The 17453-nt window shown below is 49.2% G+C and overlaps 2 protein-coding genes across 7 annotated transcripts in view; both read left to right on the top strand.

The window, feature by feature from the left end:
• Nucleotides 1-4453: 4453 nt before the first annotated feature.
• LOC307074949 (uncharacterized protein) lies at nt 4454-10173 on the top strand. Of its 3 annotated transcripts, XM_079735378.1 has the most exons (10): nt 4454-4486; nt 4687-4747; nt 4878-5030; nt 5155-5357; nt 5578-5682; nt 5900-6001; nt 6277-6387; nt 7454-7574; nt 8388-8531; nt 8743-10173. In XM_079735378.1, exons 3-10 carry the CDS (start codon nt 4994-4996, stop codon nt 9597-9599), a joined length of 1680 nt encoding a protein of 559 aa, XP_079591504.1. In that variant the 5' UTR covers nt 4454-4486; nt 4687-4747; nt 4878-4993; the 3' UTR covers nt 9600-10173. The 3 variants fall into 3 exon arrangements, with proteins under 3 accessions (XP_079591504.1, XP_079591503.1, XP_079591505.1); XM_079735377.1 differs by lacking the exon at nt 4687-4747 and having other exon boundaries at nt 4463-4494; XM_079735379.1 differs by lacking the exons at nt 4454-4486; nt 4687-4747 and having other exon boundaries at nt 4764-5030.
• Nucleotides 10174-11107: 934 nt separating this feature from the next.
• Nucleotides 11108-17453, top strand: part of LOC307074294 (uncharacterized protein) — a 24688-nt gene continuing 18342 nt past the window's right edge. For 3 of the 4 annotated variants that reach the window (XM_079734312.1, XM_079734313.1, XM_079734311.1), the window contains exons 1-6: nt 11108-11413; nt 12743-12945; nt 13235-13339; nt 16386-16481; nt 16769-16879; nt 17369-17453. The exon at nt 17369-17453 is cut by the window's right edge and continues 39 nt beyond it. In XM_079734312.1, coding sequence (XP_079590438.1) covers nt 11374-11413; nt 12743-12945; nt 13235-13339; nt 16386-16481; nt 16769-16879; nt 17369-17453 — 640 coding nt within the window. In that variant the 5' untranslated portion in view covers nt 11108-11373. Of the gene's footprint in view, nt 11414-12379; nt 12500-12742; nt 12946-13234; nt 13340-16385; nt 16482-16768; nt 16880-17368 lie in introns of those variants that run through there. The other variant, XM_079734314.1, reaches the window with a different exon arrangement.

The following is a 17453-nucleotide window of genomic DNA, read 5'->3' as shown; positions in this document are numbered from 1 at the left end:
TTCGGATACCTACCAATGATCAAATCTTTCAATCAGATATGGTAATTAAGTGTTTCAGTTTTCTTACAGTTGGCATTCACCAGCCGTAAGCAAACTGAAACACTGTTTCACAGCCAAATTTGGAAAAATGGAACGTACGGGTATTCAAATGCATATTCATTGGAATCACAAAAAGGTCAAATTAAATGTCGCATCTTCAGTTTTACCAGACAGCTAATTTTTAATTCATGTTTTGGAGACCCATTCAGCCCAGTAAAAGCAGTCATTGCCTTTCTAATCATAGAAGCTGTCCTTCATTGTTTCAGGTGGCCTCCAACTTCCACCTTGATTCCCTGGACCCCGACCCCAACCACTTTATCTCCGACCCTGAAGACTTTACAACTCTTCTGCAGCATCGACAAAAAGGCTGGAAGTTGAAGAAGAGTAAGATCCTGTTTTTGTTCGCTTTGACTTTGTTTGGGGACCATGCACACAATATGCATTCCCTGTTGGTTTATTAGTTTTATCACTTGCTGAATTCTGTCATTTCCCCTGAGATCTCGTTTCCTTCCTCTCATCGTCTGCCTGCGTTAGGTTCTTTAGATCTCCTTTCTAGTTCCTAGGGCACTGGTTACCAGCAATGAGGGCCTGAATCTCCCTGTTCCTATCCTTTCGGGTCCTTAGGTCTTCTTCCTAGGTTACTGGTTACCACCAATGAGGGCTAGCCTGGCTAACGCCAGACCTCATCTCAATCTACATTGAGAAGAGGTCTGGGAAACACACATTCATTTTCTCGTATTCGAGGCGTGGTTTACGATCGCCCGGAGCCGTTGATTGGGCGCTACGAATGTCTATCATATGAGTCTGTACGTAGCTCATAGCCGATCGTATCAATTATACCAGATGACGTATGTAGAGCGACAGAAATTCGATGAGGAAGAAGACGAGGGGTGTGTCGCATAGACGCCGTCATCGTCTTGCCGTCCCTCCCCGTTCTGTGATTGGTTCCCTGTCTCAGGCGAAAATCGGATCCATAGCATCCAGGCTGCCTGGCAGCGTGGAATGAAAACGCGCATGGGTATACCCAGGCTAAATGAGGGCCTGAATGTCCGTGTTCCTTTCCTTGTGTCCATCGGGGACTCCCACCTAACGCAGCGCCTCTCCCTCCCTCAGACCCGCACCCCTTCAGCTCCCGGGTCCTCATGTCCTCTCTGGCCTCCAGGCGCCTGAGCCTCAGCGCCGACGACTACTTCATGGAGGAGGGGGCAGCGGGAGGCGCCGAGCCGGGGCTCGACCCCGGGGAACAGGGTGAGGCCGACACCCAGACATGACCCTATGTTTCTGTATGACTTGGGTGTGGTCTCACGATGTTGTTAGCGTGTGAGGTTGGAGTCGTTACACACCGGACGGTGTCTCTTTGTTTATTGGACCGCGTCCTGAGGAGTTTATCAACGGGCTGTGGAGACACACCCACCGGGCTGAAGCTGTCGCTGTGGTCGTCCCTTTCCTCCACAGGCGTCGCCGACATGGCCGTCCAGCGCCCTCCACTCGATGGAGATGGCGGCGAGGAGGAGGAGGAGGAGGAGGAGGAGGAGGAAGATGAGGAGGAGGAGGAGGAGGAGGAGGAGGAAGATGAGGAGGAGGAGGAGGTGGAGGGGGAGCCGAAGCAGGAGCCGGAGGAGCCAGAGGTCATCGGCTCCTCCCCTCCCGCCCCCCCCCTCCCCAGCGGCAGCCCTCCTGGCTCGGCCTCGGTGGCCACCCGGAGCCAGTCCTGCCCGTACTGCGGCCAGAGGTTCAGCAGCTGGGCGGACCTGCTGGGCCACCACTGCAGCGTGCACGGCGCCGTTGGACGGGGCTTCCAGTGCGGGCGCTGCCAGAGACAGCTGTTCTCCCAGAAGGCCCTGACGCGGCACCTCATGGCGCACGCCACGGGGCCTGAAGGGGCGGGGCCTGAAGGGGCGGGGCTCGAAGGGGCGGGGCCGGGGCTGCAGTGCCAGCAGTGCCTGCGGCGGCTGGGCTCGGAGAACGCCCTGAGGTCGCACCTCCTGGCGCACGAGGAGCGGAAGGCGGCGGCGGCGCGGACCTTCCAGTGCGACCAGTGCCAGAGGCAGCTGGGCTCGGAGAAGGCCCTGAGGAAGCACCAGGCTACGCACGGCCCCAGCCGGTCGGTGGTCTGCCCGCAGTGCAACAAGGTGCTGAAGTCGGTCCACTGGCTGAAGACGCACCTGCGCCTGCACACGGGGGAGAGACCCTTCCCCTGCACCTTCTGCGGGAAGCGCTTCAAGGAGAAGGGCGTGCTCCGGGCGCACCTGAAGCTGCACGGCGCAGAGTACGCCTACCTCTGCAGCGAATGCGGCAAGGGCTTCAACCACATGACGTCGCTGGTGCAGCACAACCGCATGCACAGCGGGGAGAAGCCCTTCCCCTGCAACGAGTGCGGCAGGAAGTTCGCCTCGTCGCAGCGGCGCCGCGTGCACCAGCTCATACACACGGGCGAGCGGCCGCACCCCTGCACCTACTGCGACAAGAGGTTTCGGACCGGCAACTCTCTGACCAGGCACGTCCGGACACACACCGGGGAGAAGCCCTACCAGTGTCTGGTGTGCAACAAGCGCTTCCAACAGAGTTCCAACATGAAGATTCACATGCGAGTTCACACCAAAGAGAAGAAGAACGGTTGATGTGTTTCTGTTGGTCGGTGGGGGGGCAGAACCAGTCCCAGGGAGACACGTTTGGTTTTTATGGTCTGGCTTGGAACCGCCCACACTGGCCCCACATTCTCAATGGGTACTGAAGTAGATGAACATTTATTCTAACAGGATTCCTTTTGCAGAACTGAGTTCAGAGAAAAAATAATGAGGGTTTAAAAGCATATTTGCCAAATGTTGGGATATATTGGTGGAGAGGAATGTACCAGCAAGGGGGGGGGGGGCTTCCATCGTTATTCAACAGCTCAGAGGATCAGACAGAAATCCCTCTGTAGTCGATGACATCAGGCTATCTCTCAGTTCACTTAGATACAAGTTGAGTAAGGTTAACTTAAAGTATGAATTATGCAAGAATATAAGGTAAATATATGTACAATGGAGCCAAATGTTAAACACTAGTTATTACCTGGCTTTCCTTGGTCAACAAGTGCTGGCATTCTGAGGACATTTACATGTGTTGCTCTTTGACGTGTTCCTGAGGTTGCGCCCCCTCGTTTAGCTAAAAGTGGCCCCTCAAAGACGGCTGGCTCCCGTCACGGTGAGAGGAAACGCCCTCCCATGGTCCCCCGTCTGCTTTTAAAATGTATATTCTGTAGGCTCCGTATTAGAGTTAAGGTAACTGATCCATACCCCGGTTAAAATCAGACACTACCAGCTTTAGGATTATGACTTTATATGCCACAGACAAATAAAGTGACATTGTTAACTATTACAAATGCATATTTTACTATTTAGATTAATATTGCTTTCACAGGGCTCATCTCTTAAACCCATGTGGTTAGTCATGCTGAATTAAGATCTGGTTAATAAACAAGCCGATTAATGGATTTTAATGAAAGACCTCACTTCATATAACCAATGAATAATATGTAACTTCATGTAACTAATCTTTAATATGTCAACCTTTTGTACGTAATGCTTGTACTACTATATGAAATTTATCAATGTACCAACTCAGGTAATGTTGTTACTCTCTGCGGTGACAATAAAGCCTTGATAATTCAACCCTAGTCCTTCTCAAACCTCTTAATTTGTTAGAGTATTAGATCGTGGGTTTTATCCACGACACTACAAACCTATAAAGTGGCCACTACGTTATTTTTCTATTTTGCACTAATTAAAATGTATTTGCATGACTTTTAATAGTAACGCAATAAATCTTTTTACAATAAAATGTTTTCCCTTCATCGATCTTTCAAGTAGGTGGTGTGGGTTAACTTGACCCGCTGGTCAGGTTATGGTGACTATTTCATCTTTGTAGGTCAATATGCTCGATACACAACAGACCTCTGAAGAACAAGTCCCGCCCCCGGGGCTCCTGGCTCCCTCGGTCAGATGTCTATGGGTAATAATAAGGGGTTTCTGAATGATCGTACACAACAAACTCTGGAGGTGGCGAACAAGTAAAGGCTGATCACGTTTTGAACCACACACTTTTTCCATCTAGATTCTACTTGGGTTTTGGATTGTCGGTTCCGTTAAAGTAGCATTTATACTCGTTTACTACTCCCAAGTGGAATCTACTTCTTCGCCACCTAGTTTGTTATGTACGATCATTAAAAAAAAACATGTTATTTCACAGACATTTGACATGGAACCAGGCGCCTCGGAGGCGGGACTTATTCTTCAGAGGTCAATTACGTTAATTAACGGAGGAAAAGGGAGACTCATACAGCAACGGAATGAGATAACATATTACAATCGCGCTACAAGGTATTTTATTGTGTAAGGGAGCATGTTTGACCCGGATGTACAAATAGTGGAGCGAAGGATCACTTGGATCATGTTGTTGTGATGAAGTCAGTGGGTCAGACTTTAAATTGTTCTTGCTTTATCTATTCCTTTTATCACAACATTGAATGTAGGTTTGTTACATGTGTCGCCATAAAACTACTGGTGTCATTGAACTCATTGCTTGAATGAAGAGGAAACAACGAGCTTAACTAATATTGATACTGTCAACGTTGCTTGCGATCCATACATGTCCCGTTGTCTGCAGGGGGGAGAACGCTTTACCTTGTCTCGCTTTGACTCCTTTGACTGCCTAGGTTAAACCTAAGGTAATCACTGTTGTTTTAACTCACAAAGTGTGGCCAGTAGACCCGCCCATCAAAATAAACGATAGAACTAGTCAACAGCCTCCACTCCTCTTTAGTCTGCAGTATCCTCAGCCTTCCTCTTTCTCTCCAGATCCATGTGACTGTCGAGGAGAGCCACTGACCCAACCATCATACCGGGGAGGCGACCGTCCAGCCCCCGTTGGGTCGAACCAGAACCAGCCGCCCGGTGGGTCGAGTGCAACGACGATGGCTGTCAACAACGACACCTTCCTCGACGGCACAGGTTTGCGCCAATCATTGAATTCGTTTTAATTGCAGGCGACGTCTTTATTTCAATTGTTAAAAGTCAATACAATGAAACAAAACCACCGAAATTAAAGTCAATACTTTTGCTTCATCGGTTTCAGACGCTCAGCTCCCGCTGGCCTCCCTGCGTCTTCTGGTCCCTCCTCTCCGCTTGATGTCGGCGTGCATGTGGCGCGTTGCCCAGCAACGCAACGTACAGCAGTACGGGAAGCTGGCGGAGTTCGTCACCTTGGTAACGGAGATGGTTCCAGAACTTCTGACTCCCAGGCAGATGGCTGAGCTCGTACTGGGACTGCGGGCGAGGGTCGGTACCTTTACCTTCATGTGGTCATTAATCTGCCGCAAGAATCTAGGGGGTTTGGTCCCAAGTTACCTAGTGCATGAATCACTGAACCTAACGAGACCCTGAGTGCAGACACTTCGTAAACATGTCAAGTGTTGCATACGGGGTTAGCATACTGAATGTGCATGGTAAAGGTATCGTCTGATTGGATAACTCCGGACCTAATGAATGAGTTATCCAGTTCATCCTGGAGCTGGTGCAGAGGGCGGACGAGTCAGACAGTAAAGCGATCGAGGAGCAGTTGATCGCCATCCAGCTGATGACAACACAGGACACACCGGAAGAGGTACACGTGGGAGATGGCTTCATAAGATAAATGGTTCTAATACGAAGCCCTTTTAATGATACCTGCAGGGTTTGCTGGGTTATGTTTGTTTTTGCTCAGTTTGTTACTCTTGTGCATTTTAAATGTTGATCCAGTTTGTTTACCGTGTATTTCTATGTGTCCCAATATACAATAAAGTTTATGCGTTTGCACAAATCTATGTTTTTGTTTTCTGCAGGTCCCTGATGGAGAGCTAGGTGTTTCAAAGATGGCGTTTGTGGAACTGGTACAAACATTCACAGACAAAAAGTCTTTCAGAAAAAAAGATGATTTTTTCAAGGTGAGGGATGAAGTGTTTGTTTTCTTAAGATTTGTGATTGTTCAGGACCATAGAAATGTTACGGGCAGGGACTACATGATGATCAATTATTGATCAGTTTGTTGGGGTGTCCTCTCACTTTTTTTAAATGAACAATAACCCTTCTTATCTTTGCTCACACAGTAATACCCTGATACACTTTTTTTGTCCAAATCAGAAGAATCACAGCAACAATGTTCTGTCCCATTTCCAATGATCTGGACACTTGGTTTAGTCTTCTCTCCCCTCTCAAACAGAACGCCTTCCCAGAACACTACGGATGCCGTTTTGACACATCTCTACAGATCCTTGTGTGGGAGTTTCTGTCCAGGCTGGAGGAGATTCTCCCAGTCTCTAGTTTTGTTGAGGTAGGCTCTCGTACGTTTAAACTATGTGGTACTACTGGAAATTCTGCTGGAATTAGAAACGCGTTTAAAAATGTGCTTTGGGCTTAGAGTTCTGTTATTGGTGAGAGGGAGGGAGGGGCTTCATTCAGACTTCTTTTGAAGTTGAGGATTTCCCTCCCCCGCAATATCCTTAATCTGTCCCTGAAACACTGGATTGAGCATGTCCACAACCACCCCTCTCTGAGCCATTCTGCCATTCCTTGAGCCCCCAGAGGTACTAGAAATGGGATTGTGCCCTTGTGTCCAGGCCCACCTAGAAGTCGACCATCAACACTGTAATCAAGGTTTCTGCAGGATCAGCCTGCGCACAATTAACCAACTGCTGACTGACCTAACAGCTCCGATCAGGTTACCTTCTTTTTCGTGATGTCTTAGCGACATGGAAAGTTCACAGCAGAGTGGAACGTTCAGCGTTTTATGGAGAATGGTGAAATCATTGAGTTTTAACCCTAAATCACGGTGGTACTTTAGTTACAGTGATAATGTAATACACGTTTGAATAAAATATAATTTTTGGCTCACTGGCTCTTAGGTTAAACATAGTTCTGTAATATTTAAACAATGTTAAGATCTCATATGTTTAGATTATGTTCGGATCAACTCATATGTTTAAACTATGTTAATATCTCTTGTTTAGATTATGTTCGGATCTCGTATGTTTAAACTATATTAATATCTCATGTTTAGATTATGTTCGGATCTCATATGTTTAAACTATGTTAATATCTCTTGTTTAGATTATGTTCGGATCTCGTATGTTTAAACTATATTAATATCTCATGTTTAGATTATGTTCGGATCTCGTATGTTTAAACTATATTAATATCTCATGTTTAGATTATGTTCGGATCTCGTATGTTTAAACTATGTTAAGCTGTTTTAGAGATTGCCGGGGTTACGCAGCGAATACACCAGTATAGGCTGTAACAGTATCTCTTGGAGAAGAATAATCATGATGGCCCCAAAGTACATGTACCTCTATTGAAACCCCAAGCCCCTCTCTGGAAACATCTCCGTCTCTGCTCAGATGGCCTCCCACCCGGACCTCGACTCACTCATCCCCCGACTGGAGGAGTTTGGATCAGACGCGGAAGATTTAAGAACGCTCTTCCAGCACCCAACCAGAGGGTCAGCTAAGTTAGAGAAGAGTAAGTCAACAATATGTTACGGTGCTGTAGGTGAGCAATCATTAGATATCATCTGGGTGTCATTTGTTAGCTGACAGGTGGCTAGCCATTTGTGAGTGAAATGTGCGTGAGAAAATCCATTTCAGCCAATTTGGATGTTAGACAACTCCCGGCTCATGTTAAGTAGGACGGATTCCCTGAACCAATCAGGGAAGAGATGCCCTGATTGGTCCAGAGAAACCATCTTGCCTGTCAATCACAGGTGTGTGAAATGCAACACATCTCAATCCTCGAGAAACGCAAGCAGCAGTATTACAAGAGGATATGTTTTTGGTTTAGCTTTAAAATCTTGCTTTCTTCTGCTTTTTAGCTCTCTCTCTGTCCCTCTCTCTCTCTGTCTCTTTCTCTCTCTGTCTCTCTGTCCCTCTCTCTGTCTCTCTCTCTCCCTCTCTCTGTCTCTCTCTCTCTCTGTCCCTCTCTCTGTCTCTCTCTCTCTCTCTCTATGTCTCTCTCTCTTTCTCTCTCTCTCTGTCTCTCTGTCCCTCTCTCTGTCTCTCTCTCTCCCTCTCTCTGTCTCTCTCTCTCTGTGTCCCTCTCTCTGTCTCTCTCTCTCTCTCTCTCTCTCTATGTCTCTCTCTCTCTTTCTCTCTCTCTCTGTCTCTCTCTCTCTCTCTCTCTCTCTCTTCCCCCCTCCCACTCTGAATCTGCCTGACCAGCAGCTTTGAGATGCCAGACATTAGCCCTTACTCTGTGATCCCATGTCCTGCCTTCAGCCCCCCGTGGTGCAATGCGTCTGAGCCAGCCTTCTACTGACCCAGAGCTCCCCCTCCCCAGACCGGTTCCCCTTCAGGTCGGCCGTCATTCTGTCCTCGCTGGCGTCCAAAGGGACCAGATTGACCCCGGGCGACCCCTTCAGCGAGGAGGAGGGCGAGGAGGGCGAGGAGGAGGAGGAGGAGGAGGAGGAGGAGGGCTGGCCCGGTGAGGGGGTGAATCTGACAGACTGCAGATGCTCTGTGTTCAGTCCAGCTTCAACACGATGGGGAGGGGCGGGGAAAGGGGTTCATGGGAGCTTTGGGATTCTCACTGCCCTCGCACTGTTCACAGATCACAGCACACGTGGTACGGCACTAACACCCAGTCATCCTGAGGCCGACTCCCTACGACTAAACCCCCCCTCCCCCCCCCGCAGACCGACCGTCCGACCAGGCGAAGCCGAGCGGCGACCAAACCGCAGAGGACGTCCGATTGGCTGACGGGGGCGGCGGCAACGCCCAGAGCGACGGCGGGCGGAGCCACTCCTGCCCCCAGTGCGGCCGCGCCTTCCCCCGCTGGCCGGACCTCCTGGAGCACCGCTGCCCCGCGGCGCCCCCCCCCCAGCCCGCCCCGCGGCGGCGTGCCGAGCAGGTGTACCAGTGCGAGCGCTGCCCGCGGCGGCTGGTCTCGGAGGGCGGGCTGGAGAGGCACCTGCGGGCGCACCAGCGCGGGGAGGAGCCTGTCGTGTGCCCGCAGTGCGGCAAGACGTTCAGGCACCGCTCCTCGCTCGCGGTACACCTGCGCCGCCACTCGGGGGCGCGGCCCTTCGCCTGCTCCGTCTGCGGCAAGGCCTTCAAGGAGAAGGGCGTGCTGAAGACCCACCTGCGCGTGCACTTGCCGGACCAGCCCTACCTGTGCAGCGAGTGTGGGCGGGGCTTCAGGTACCTGGCCTCGTACGAGCTGCACCTGCGCAGGCACGCGGGCGTGAAGCCCTTCCAGTGCGACGGCTGCGCCCGGCAGTTCTTCACGGCGCAGCGGCTGAAGGAGCACGGGCGCGTGCACACGGGCGAGCGGCCGTACGGCTGCGAGCGCTGCGAGAAACGCTTCAGCACCAAGAACCTCCTGAAGAGACACGTCAGGGTCCACACCGGGGAGAAGCCCCACCGCTGCCCCTACTGCGACAAGGGCTTCACCCAGCAGTCCAACATGAAGACCCACCTGCGCGTCCACACACACGACAGCGCCGGTAAGAAGAGGAAGCCTCCACCGTTGGCGGGGCCGGGGGGACCCTGACAGGGGGGTGTCATTGGATGGTGTCCTTTGATGAACAGAAGACATCGGATGGGGAGGGGGGACACTTCAAGCAGCCCTGCTCTGAAGTTCCCACCCGGAGCATCCTGCATATGACAATGTACCTCTGAATGTCAATACTGTATGTTGACACTATTACTGGTGTTCTTCTATAGCACTCTTGGCCGTACCATACTTCACTAGGATGTTTATCTTTGCTTGAAAAAATAAACATCTGTCATCATTTATCATTCAAGTTTAAAGGTGCTTTATGTGAAAGCAGGGGCGTAGGAATGAGTTTAACATTGGGGTGGACACATATCGGAAACCTGACAGATCCGTTAATGGTTTGAACAGAAATGTCATAAATTAACCAAATGAAAAAATTCACAAATATATTTTATTCTACTAAAAAGATACATTTGCAAATGTAAAGGAAAACACATTTTGAATGGCAGTAATGAACTGATAAATATCAAATCAATTCTTTAATTGCTCAATCATCCAGTTTTTTAGAATAAGAAGTGTGTGACAAGACGCTGTGTTGCGCTTTCAAAATAAAAAATATTTTTCTCCACCCGGTATAATTTTTAGTCTCCAATATTGGAGGGAACACGTCCCCTCCGTCCCCCCCAGTTCCTACGCCCTTGTGTGAAAGTATGCAATAGTGCATTTAGTAAAGTAACATTTTGTGAACCTTCAGTGAGGTAACCATGGATGCTCTGGTGGTTCTTCCACTGTCTGTTCCTCCTGAGAAGTGTCTCCTACTTTTGTACTATGTATTATGAAGATGGCCTATATTAAAATGTAATATTTTAATTTGAACTACTGAGCTCAGTGGTATTTAGAAGTAACAATCATATGAGCAGTAATTTACCAAAATCATGACAAGGCATTAAGGTTCAATTTAAATAGACAACTAATGCCTACTTCACTTGTACACACTCCCTAAATTCAGTTCCCGTACCGACTGGTTTAACCCCCACGCTTAAAGGCACCTCGCTTTTTGTCACAGCGTGCTCCTGCACTAATGACTAACGAAGGAAAAATGATAACATCCACACGTTTTGGATTTACCCACGGACCTATTACCTCCAGGCGTTTACAAATGACGTCCAGGTCATATGTGCGCTCTTCCAACATAAAAGTCTTTGTTTACGCACCGATAGATCTGGATGAAAAAGTAACTAAGCATTCTCTTTATCGCTTGCAATATACGAACAGCAACTACCGAATTCTCATTAACACGCTCATTAACATTGACACCTTCACTACAGAAATGTCCAATACCTAAAATATATTGTTACGTTTCGCTTGTTACAAGTCGCGACAAAGAGAACATTTTATCATTATTTATTATGATTCACAGATTCAAGCGTGCAGAACATGCTTTTACTTCGAAAATATTCCAATCCGGAAGTTACTTTAAGGACGTCGAAGACGACCCTACAGCGCCACCCTGCGGGGCGGAGCCGGTCGGGTCTGGTCTCCTTCAGCCAACCAGGGAAGAGGGTTTCCCGTGATCTGGACTGAAGCGGATGAGACCAGAACCTTTGTTCTCCCTCCACCCACTCCCAGAATGAAAATAAAGCCCTCGTTTTAAATGGCCGGCCGATGTTTCCGATGCATCTCGCAGGATCTGCAGTGAGCGGCCGTGCTGAGCGTTGTTTTATTCTACAGTAGCCGTGTGCGGACAGCAGAAAGCAGTGTGCGGGTTGGTTTTTCCCTCCCGGAGGAAGCGAGGGGCTCTTTTTTTTTTCCCCCTCCCCGTAACCCAATGGAAATTAAACACGGAGCTCAAAGTGACTGCAGTCGAGGTGCGTGTATTTCGTGTTTTAATCTACTAAGTGCAAGGCAGAGTTCAACTCGAAGCCGCAGGTCAAAAGTGCGCTTTGATCCGCATGTTATGAATGCACATGTTATTATTGCACATGTTGTTCATGGTCGATGTGTTAGAGGCGTCGAGTCCACAGGTCAGCGCCAGACCCCGTACTGATTGCCGCAGTACTTCGCTGGTGTTTCTCTTTGTTTTTGTTATTTTGCGTGCAGAGCTGCTGGGGACTGGAACCCTTACTGGTATGGGGGGGGGTTACTGGGAGGATGCAATGCCCTCGCCAGTCCCACATGTGTTGTCTTTCGTTTCAGGAAGCTATGTTTATACCGTCACTAATTGACCTTAAGTATATCCTGAAGTAGCAATCAACTGCGATAGCCCATGTTGTCGGAGATCTTCAATTCATACAGATGTATCCATAACAACAGATATATATCCATAACAACAGATATATATCCAGAACAACAAAAATAATCATCAGTCACATTATGTACTCCAAAGATGCGACCAGGCGAACCTGAAATCAATTAGAACAAATAACCATGGTGACAGTGAAAATACAGCCCATGTTTACCTCATTCGCTGAGATGGCATGAGTCACTACAGGAAACGTAGTAGTCAGTATTCAAACAGAAACCACAAAGAACTCAGGAAGCAGAACCTCAACAATCTGGTGCAACTTTTGTTCCTGGTATTGAAGACCGCAAACACTATTAACAATTCTGAAACATTCGTACTTAGTGCTAATATCTTAAACTTTTATATTCATTAAAGTTTAAGATGTTAGTTAATTCATTCATGTATTAATTCATTCATAGATGATTTTATGGTAAATCTTCTGGCCTAAAACATTTGACAATTGTCGAGAGGTACATTAAGACATAGTTGCAATAGTTCAATATAAATGATTTATGTTCTTCAATAACATACAATGCCGTCATATGTGTAAGAAACATAAAAGGTTCATTATCCAACGACACAACTCGGAGCAAATTGTGAAAAAAAAATTCAAATCTGAATAAAGTATCGGCCAAAACCAACTCAGACAGAGAACCAGTTTGTGGATCAGGTCAGAAAATAACGAAAATACTTTACATACGGGAGCGTTCACTAACTATGAAAGACTCCTCCTGATTGGTTTGTTGGTGTTTAACCTCTCCATCTCTCTGTCTCTGGCTCCCACCTTTCATCCATCTCTCTTTCTCTTTGCTCTCTCTCTTTTCTCTCTCTCTCTCTCTCTCTCTCTCTCTCTCTCTCTCTCTCTCTCTCTCTCTCTCTCTCTCTCTCTCTCTCTCTTCCCCCCCCCCCACAGGGAATGAGTTCCCTGTGGCGTACCTTCGCCTCATGGCTCCGCCCCTGCAGCTGTTCTCGGCGGCGATGTGGCAGGTGGTTCAGCAGGGACTGGTGGACAACTATGGGATGCTGGAGGAGTTTGTCACCATGGTGACGGAGCTGGTCCCCCAGCTGATGAGCTACAGCCAGCGGGCCCAGCTCATCCTGGGGCTCAGGGCCAGGGTGAGAGCCCCTCTAGACCCGGTGCTGAAGAGGACCGGGTCCAACTCTGTTCGTTTTTGTTGTCGCCCGTATCTGACTTGCTTTAGGTCGAAGGTCTTTAAAAAGATTTTTAAATGCCATCATTTAGGTTTCTTTGTCGCTTAAACGCTCTGTAGTTCCACCCTTACACAAGTTCCATTGGGTTTAAAGTGTTGGATAAAAAGAGTGTAATTCTAATCAATTACATAATCAATGGTATACATCAACCGTGTGTGTGTGTGTGTGTGTGTGTGTGTGTGTGTGAGACCAGCTGGTTCTGGAGCTGTGTCGGAGCACGGAGCCGGTGGACCTCCAGACCATCCAGCCCCACCTGGACCGGATCAAGGCCCCCAGCAGCACGGCCAACGACCCCCACGTGAGTGACCCCCACCCTGCTCCTGTCCACCCACCCCCAACCTGAACACCGCCGTCTGGGCGCGTTCCCTTTCCTTAACGGACTCCTCCTTTCATCAGCGGGGGAATCGACACGGGAGAGACCAGCTCATTTTAGGGTTCTTTTTCCTGTGTATGAAACATTAATGATAAAATCCATCATTTTGGGAATATCGTTCTTCGTGCTCCCCTAGGATTTTAGTTTATTCTAAAACAATGTACCCCCAGAAAAATCGACAGAGCCACATTAAACCTTCCAGTGAGTAACAGACGACAGCGTTCCATAAACATGACATTGATTCTGGTCACAGCACCCACTTTAGTACAGCAGTGACTGATGACAGTCCTACCTGCCTGTAACCAGCCCTGTCACCAGCCCTGTAACCAGCCCTGTCACCAGCCTGTCACCAGCCCTGTAACCAGCCCTGTCACCAGCCTGTAACCAGCCTGTAACCAGCCCTGTAACCAGCCCTGTCACCAGCCCTGTAACCAGCCTGTAACCAGCCCTGTAACCAGCCTGTAACCAGCCCTGTCACCAGCCCTGTCACCAGCCTGTAACCAGCCCTGTAACCAGCCCTGTAACCAGCCCTGTAACCAGCCTGTAACCAGCCTGTAACCAGCCCTGTCACCAGCCTGTAACCAGCCCTGTAACCAGCCCTGTCACCAGCCTGTCACCAGCCTGTCACCAGCCTGTCACCAGCCTGTCACCAGGCCTCCATAGGACTAAAGGATCGACACAGAACCAGCAGAGTGGACCAGCAGAGCGGGCCGCGTCGGGGCGGTCGCTGGTCCAACGCCCAGGGCGGCGGAGCACAGAGGAGTCCATTTCTCACCGGACGGTGATCCTCTCGCTCTTCAGCCCTCGTGGTTTCTGCTCTTGTCGTGGTCGACTTCAGTTGGATGTGGAAGTTAGAAAGCTCCTGGTCGGGATGCCAGGTCTCTGTATCTCTGAGTTAAAGAGGAGGTGTCATGTTGTCGCCGGAGGCTTTAGTCTTCTCCGCCTCGTGTTCACGTCGACACGTTGGCTCAGCGACTGTTGCACAATCCGGACCACGTGGTGTAGGGGAAGGACAGGGCGAAGGTCACTGGAAGTGGTTCAGCTCTACCACTCTGACTGGGCCGTAAATACCCTGAAAACACACACACACACACACACACACACACACACACACACACACACACACACACACACACACACACACACACACACACACACACACACACACACACACACACACACACACACACACACACACACAAACACAAACGATAGGTCAGTACAACAGCAAATGGCTCCACCGTCCCCAGATGACTGTGTCTAAGGTGAAGGGGACGCCTCCCTCTAATGGTCACCCTGGTGGTCCAGTCTCCTCCCAGTGTCACCACGGATGCATCCACTCCAGGATAGAAACATGTTTAACACACGTTTAGTCGGAGCTCCCGAGAACACAGGGAGTTGGTGTGCATTGGAAGGAAGCCTTTTGTCAGGGGTGTGTGTGTGTGTGTGTGTGTAAGGAAGTGTCCTCCCATGTGTATTTATGAGGGGTTGGGGGGGGGGGGGGGGGCATGTCGATTAGCCTGAATCTGTGCTATGTTTCGTAATAACTTTTGCGCAGTCCAGGCCTTCTCATACATAAGGCCAGCGGTCAAACTGGTCATCATCCAGGAGTGAGTTAGACTAGTGAGTTGTTGGTCCAGGAGTGAGTTAGACCAGTGAGCTGTTTCCTGGTCCAGGAGTGAGTCAGACCAGTGAGCTGTTTCCTGGTCCAGGAGTGAGTTAGACCAGTGAGTTGTTTCCTGGTCCAGGAGTGAGTTAGACCAGTGAGTTGTTTCCTGGTCCAGCAGTGAGTTAGACCAGTGAGTTGTTTCATGGTCCAGCAGTGAGTTAGACCAGTGAGTTGTTTCCTGGTCCAGGAGTGAGTTAGACCAGTGATTTGTTTCCTGGTCCAGGAGTGAGTTAGACCAGTGAATTGTTTCCTGGTCCAGGAGTGAGTTAGACCAGTGAGTTGTTTCATGGTCCAGGAGTGAGTTAGACTAGTGAGTTGTTGGTCCAGGAGTGAGTTAGACCAGTGAGCTGTTTCCTGGTCCAGGAGTGGATTAGACCAGTGAGTTAGACCAGTGAGTTGTTTCCTGGTCCAGGAGTGAGTTAGACCAGTGAGTTGTTTCATGGTCCAGGAGTGAGTTAGACCAGTGAGTTGTTTCCTGGTCCAGGAGTGAGTTAGACTAGTAAGTTGTTTCCTGGTCCAGGAGTGAGTTAGACCAGTGAGTTGTTTCCTGGTCCAGGAGTGAGTTAGACCAGTGAGCTATTTCCTGGTCCAGGAATGAGTTAGACCAGTGAGTTGTTTCCTGGTCCAGCAGTGAGTTAGACCAGTGAGTTGTTTCATGGTCCAGGAGTGAGTTAGACCAGTGAGTTGTTTCCTGGTCCAGAAGTGAGTTAGACCAGTGAGTTGTTTCCTGGTCCAGGAGTGAGTTAGACCAGTGAGTTGTTTCCTGGTCCAGAAGTGAGTTAGACCAGTGAGTTGTTTCCTGGTCCAGGAGTGAGTTAGACCAGTGAGTTGTTTCCTGGTCCAGGAGTGAGTTAGACCAGTGAGCTGTTTCATGGTCCAGGAGTGAGTTAGACCAGTGACCCGTTGACCTCAGGAGCCCCAGGGCTTCTTCAGGCCTGCAGGTCACCAGACGTGGGAGTAGAAGGAAAGCTTCCCCCGGTGGTTTGCTTCATTGTGATGCCAGAGGGAGGCAGGCAGGAGAAGAGGAACTCTTATCCGCCTAACGACTCCTCCACCGTCGGCCCTGCGGTGGTATTGTAGCCCACACGTCTAAAAGCGACCTGGAGGTGTGAAATGAATGAAGACGACGTGCAGAAAAACACGACGGCTAATAAACTAAAGTCAGGCTGGGAGATCCTTCCAATGGGAGATGACATGGTGTGTCTCATTACGCTCCCTTCCCGAGCCATTTCCTCCTGTTTATATTCGATTGGGTTTATTATTAGTTGGTGAGTTATCCTGACGACCCCTCCGGTGTCCCAGGTCACCGTCGACCAGGTAGAGGAGTCGGAGGTCAACTTTGTGGAGCTGGTGCACACCCTGCTGGAGAGCCCCGCGGAGAAGGCGCACTTCTTCCAGGTGAGGCGCGCACGCACGGCGATCTGTGCCCGGCTGTTCCCATGGATATGCATTATGGGAAACATTGGCGATCTCCGAAAACAGTCGGAATGTTGCTTTGTATTGTTAATGTTAATACTGACGCATAACATTTCATGTGTAGAACTGTATAGGACCAGAGCTTTAAACGGTTATGTGCCATCAACTGTACATTTCGAAACTATTCTCTATACTCGTTTATAACTGTCAACCGTTTGGTCTCTCTCTCTCTGTCTCCCTCTCTCTCTCTCTCTCTCTGTGCATCGTAGGAGGTCTACCCGGAGCACTTTGGGTCAAAGTACGACACAGCGCTGGAGATGTTGGTGTGGGAGTTCATCTCCAGACTGGACGAGCTGCTGCCCATCCCAGACTTCACACAGGTGTTAATTTCATCCACCATTCAGGCCCATTCAGAGTCTCAGCCTAATCTGTGTTTAGAAGCACAAACACAGATAAGACCGGGAGTCCAGAATGAAGTCAGATGTTTGACTGGATCCTGTGCTTTTTCTTAGGGGAGCAAGCAACGGTTATCACAGTCGTCAAGGACAGAGATAGATTCAGTGTGAAAACATGTACTTGTTACCGTGGCGACAGTTGTTTTTGCTGCATGCCACATTTGGCACCAGCCGTTAAGTAAAACGAATGATCTCTTACTAAAATAATAATATAATACGTTTTATTTTATTACCTACATTCCCAATCTGCAGTCAATCCTAATAATTAATAATGACACATCAAACAATTAAAATATAATAACAATTATTATAGTAGAATAACAACCTAATAAACGCTGAGGAGGTAATAGCCTAATACATGGCGGGAGCTGCAGTGTGTCTGCTGTGCTGAGCTCCGTTGACCTCCGCCTGCAGATGGTGGAGTGGCTGGTGGGCGTCCCGTCCTTCCTCCACGACACCCTGCAGTCCTTCAGGCAGCGCGAGGACATGAAGGTGGCCC

This window comes from Pollachius pollachius (genome assembly GCF_949987615.1).
Source record: "Pollachius pollachius genome assembly, chromosome: 4".
NCBI lineage: Eukaryota > Metazoa > Chordata > Actinopteri > Gadiformes > Gadidae > Pollachius > Pollachius pollachius.
This window is presented reverse-complemented; position numbering and strand designations above follow the sequence as displayed.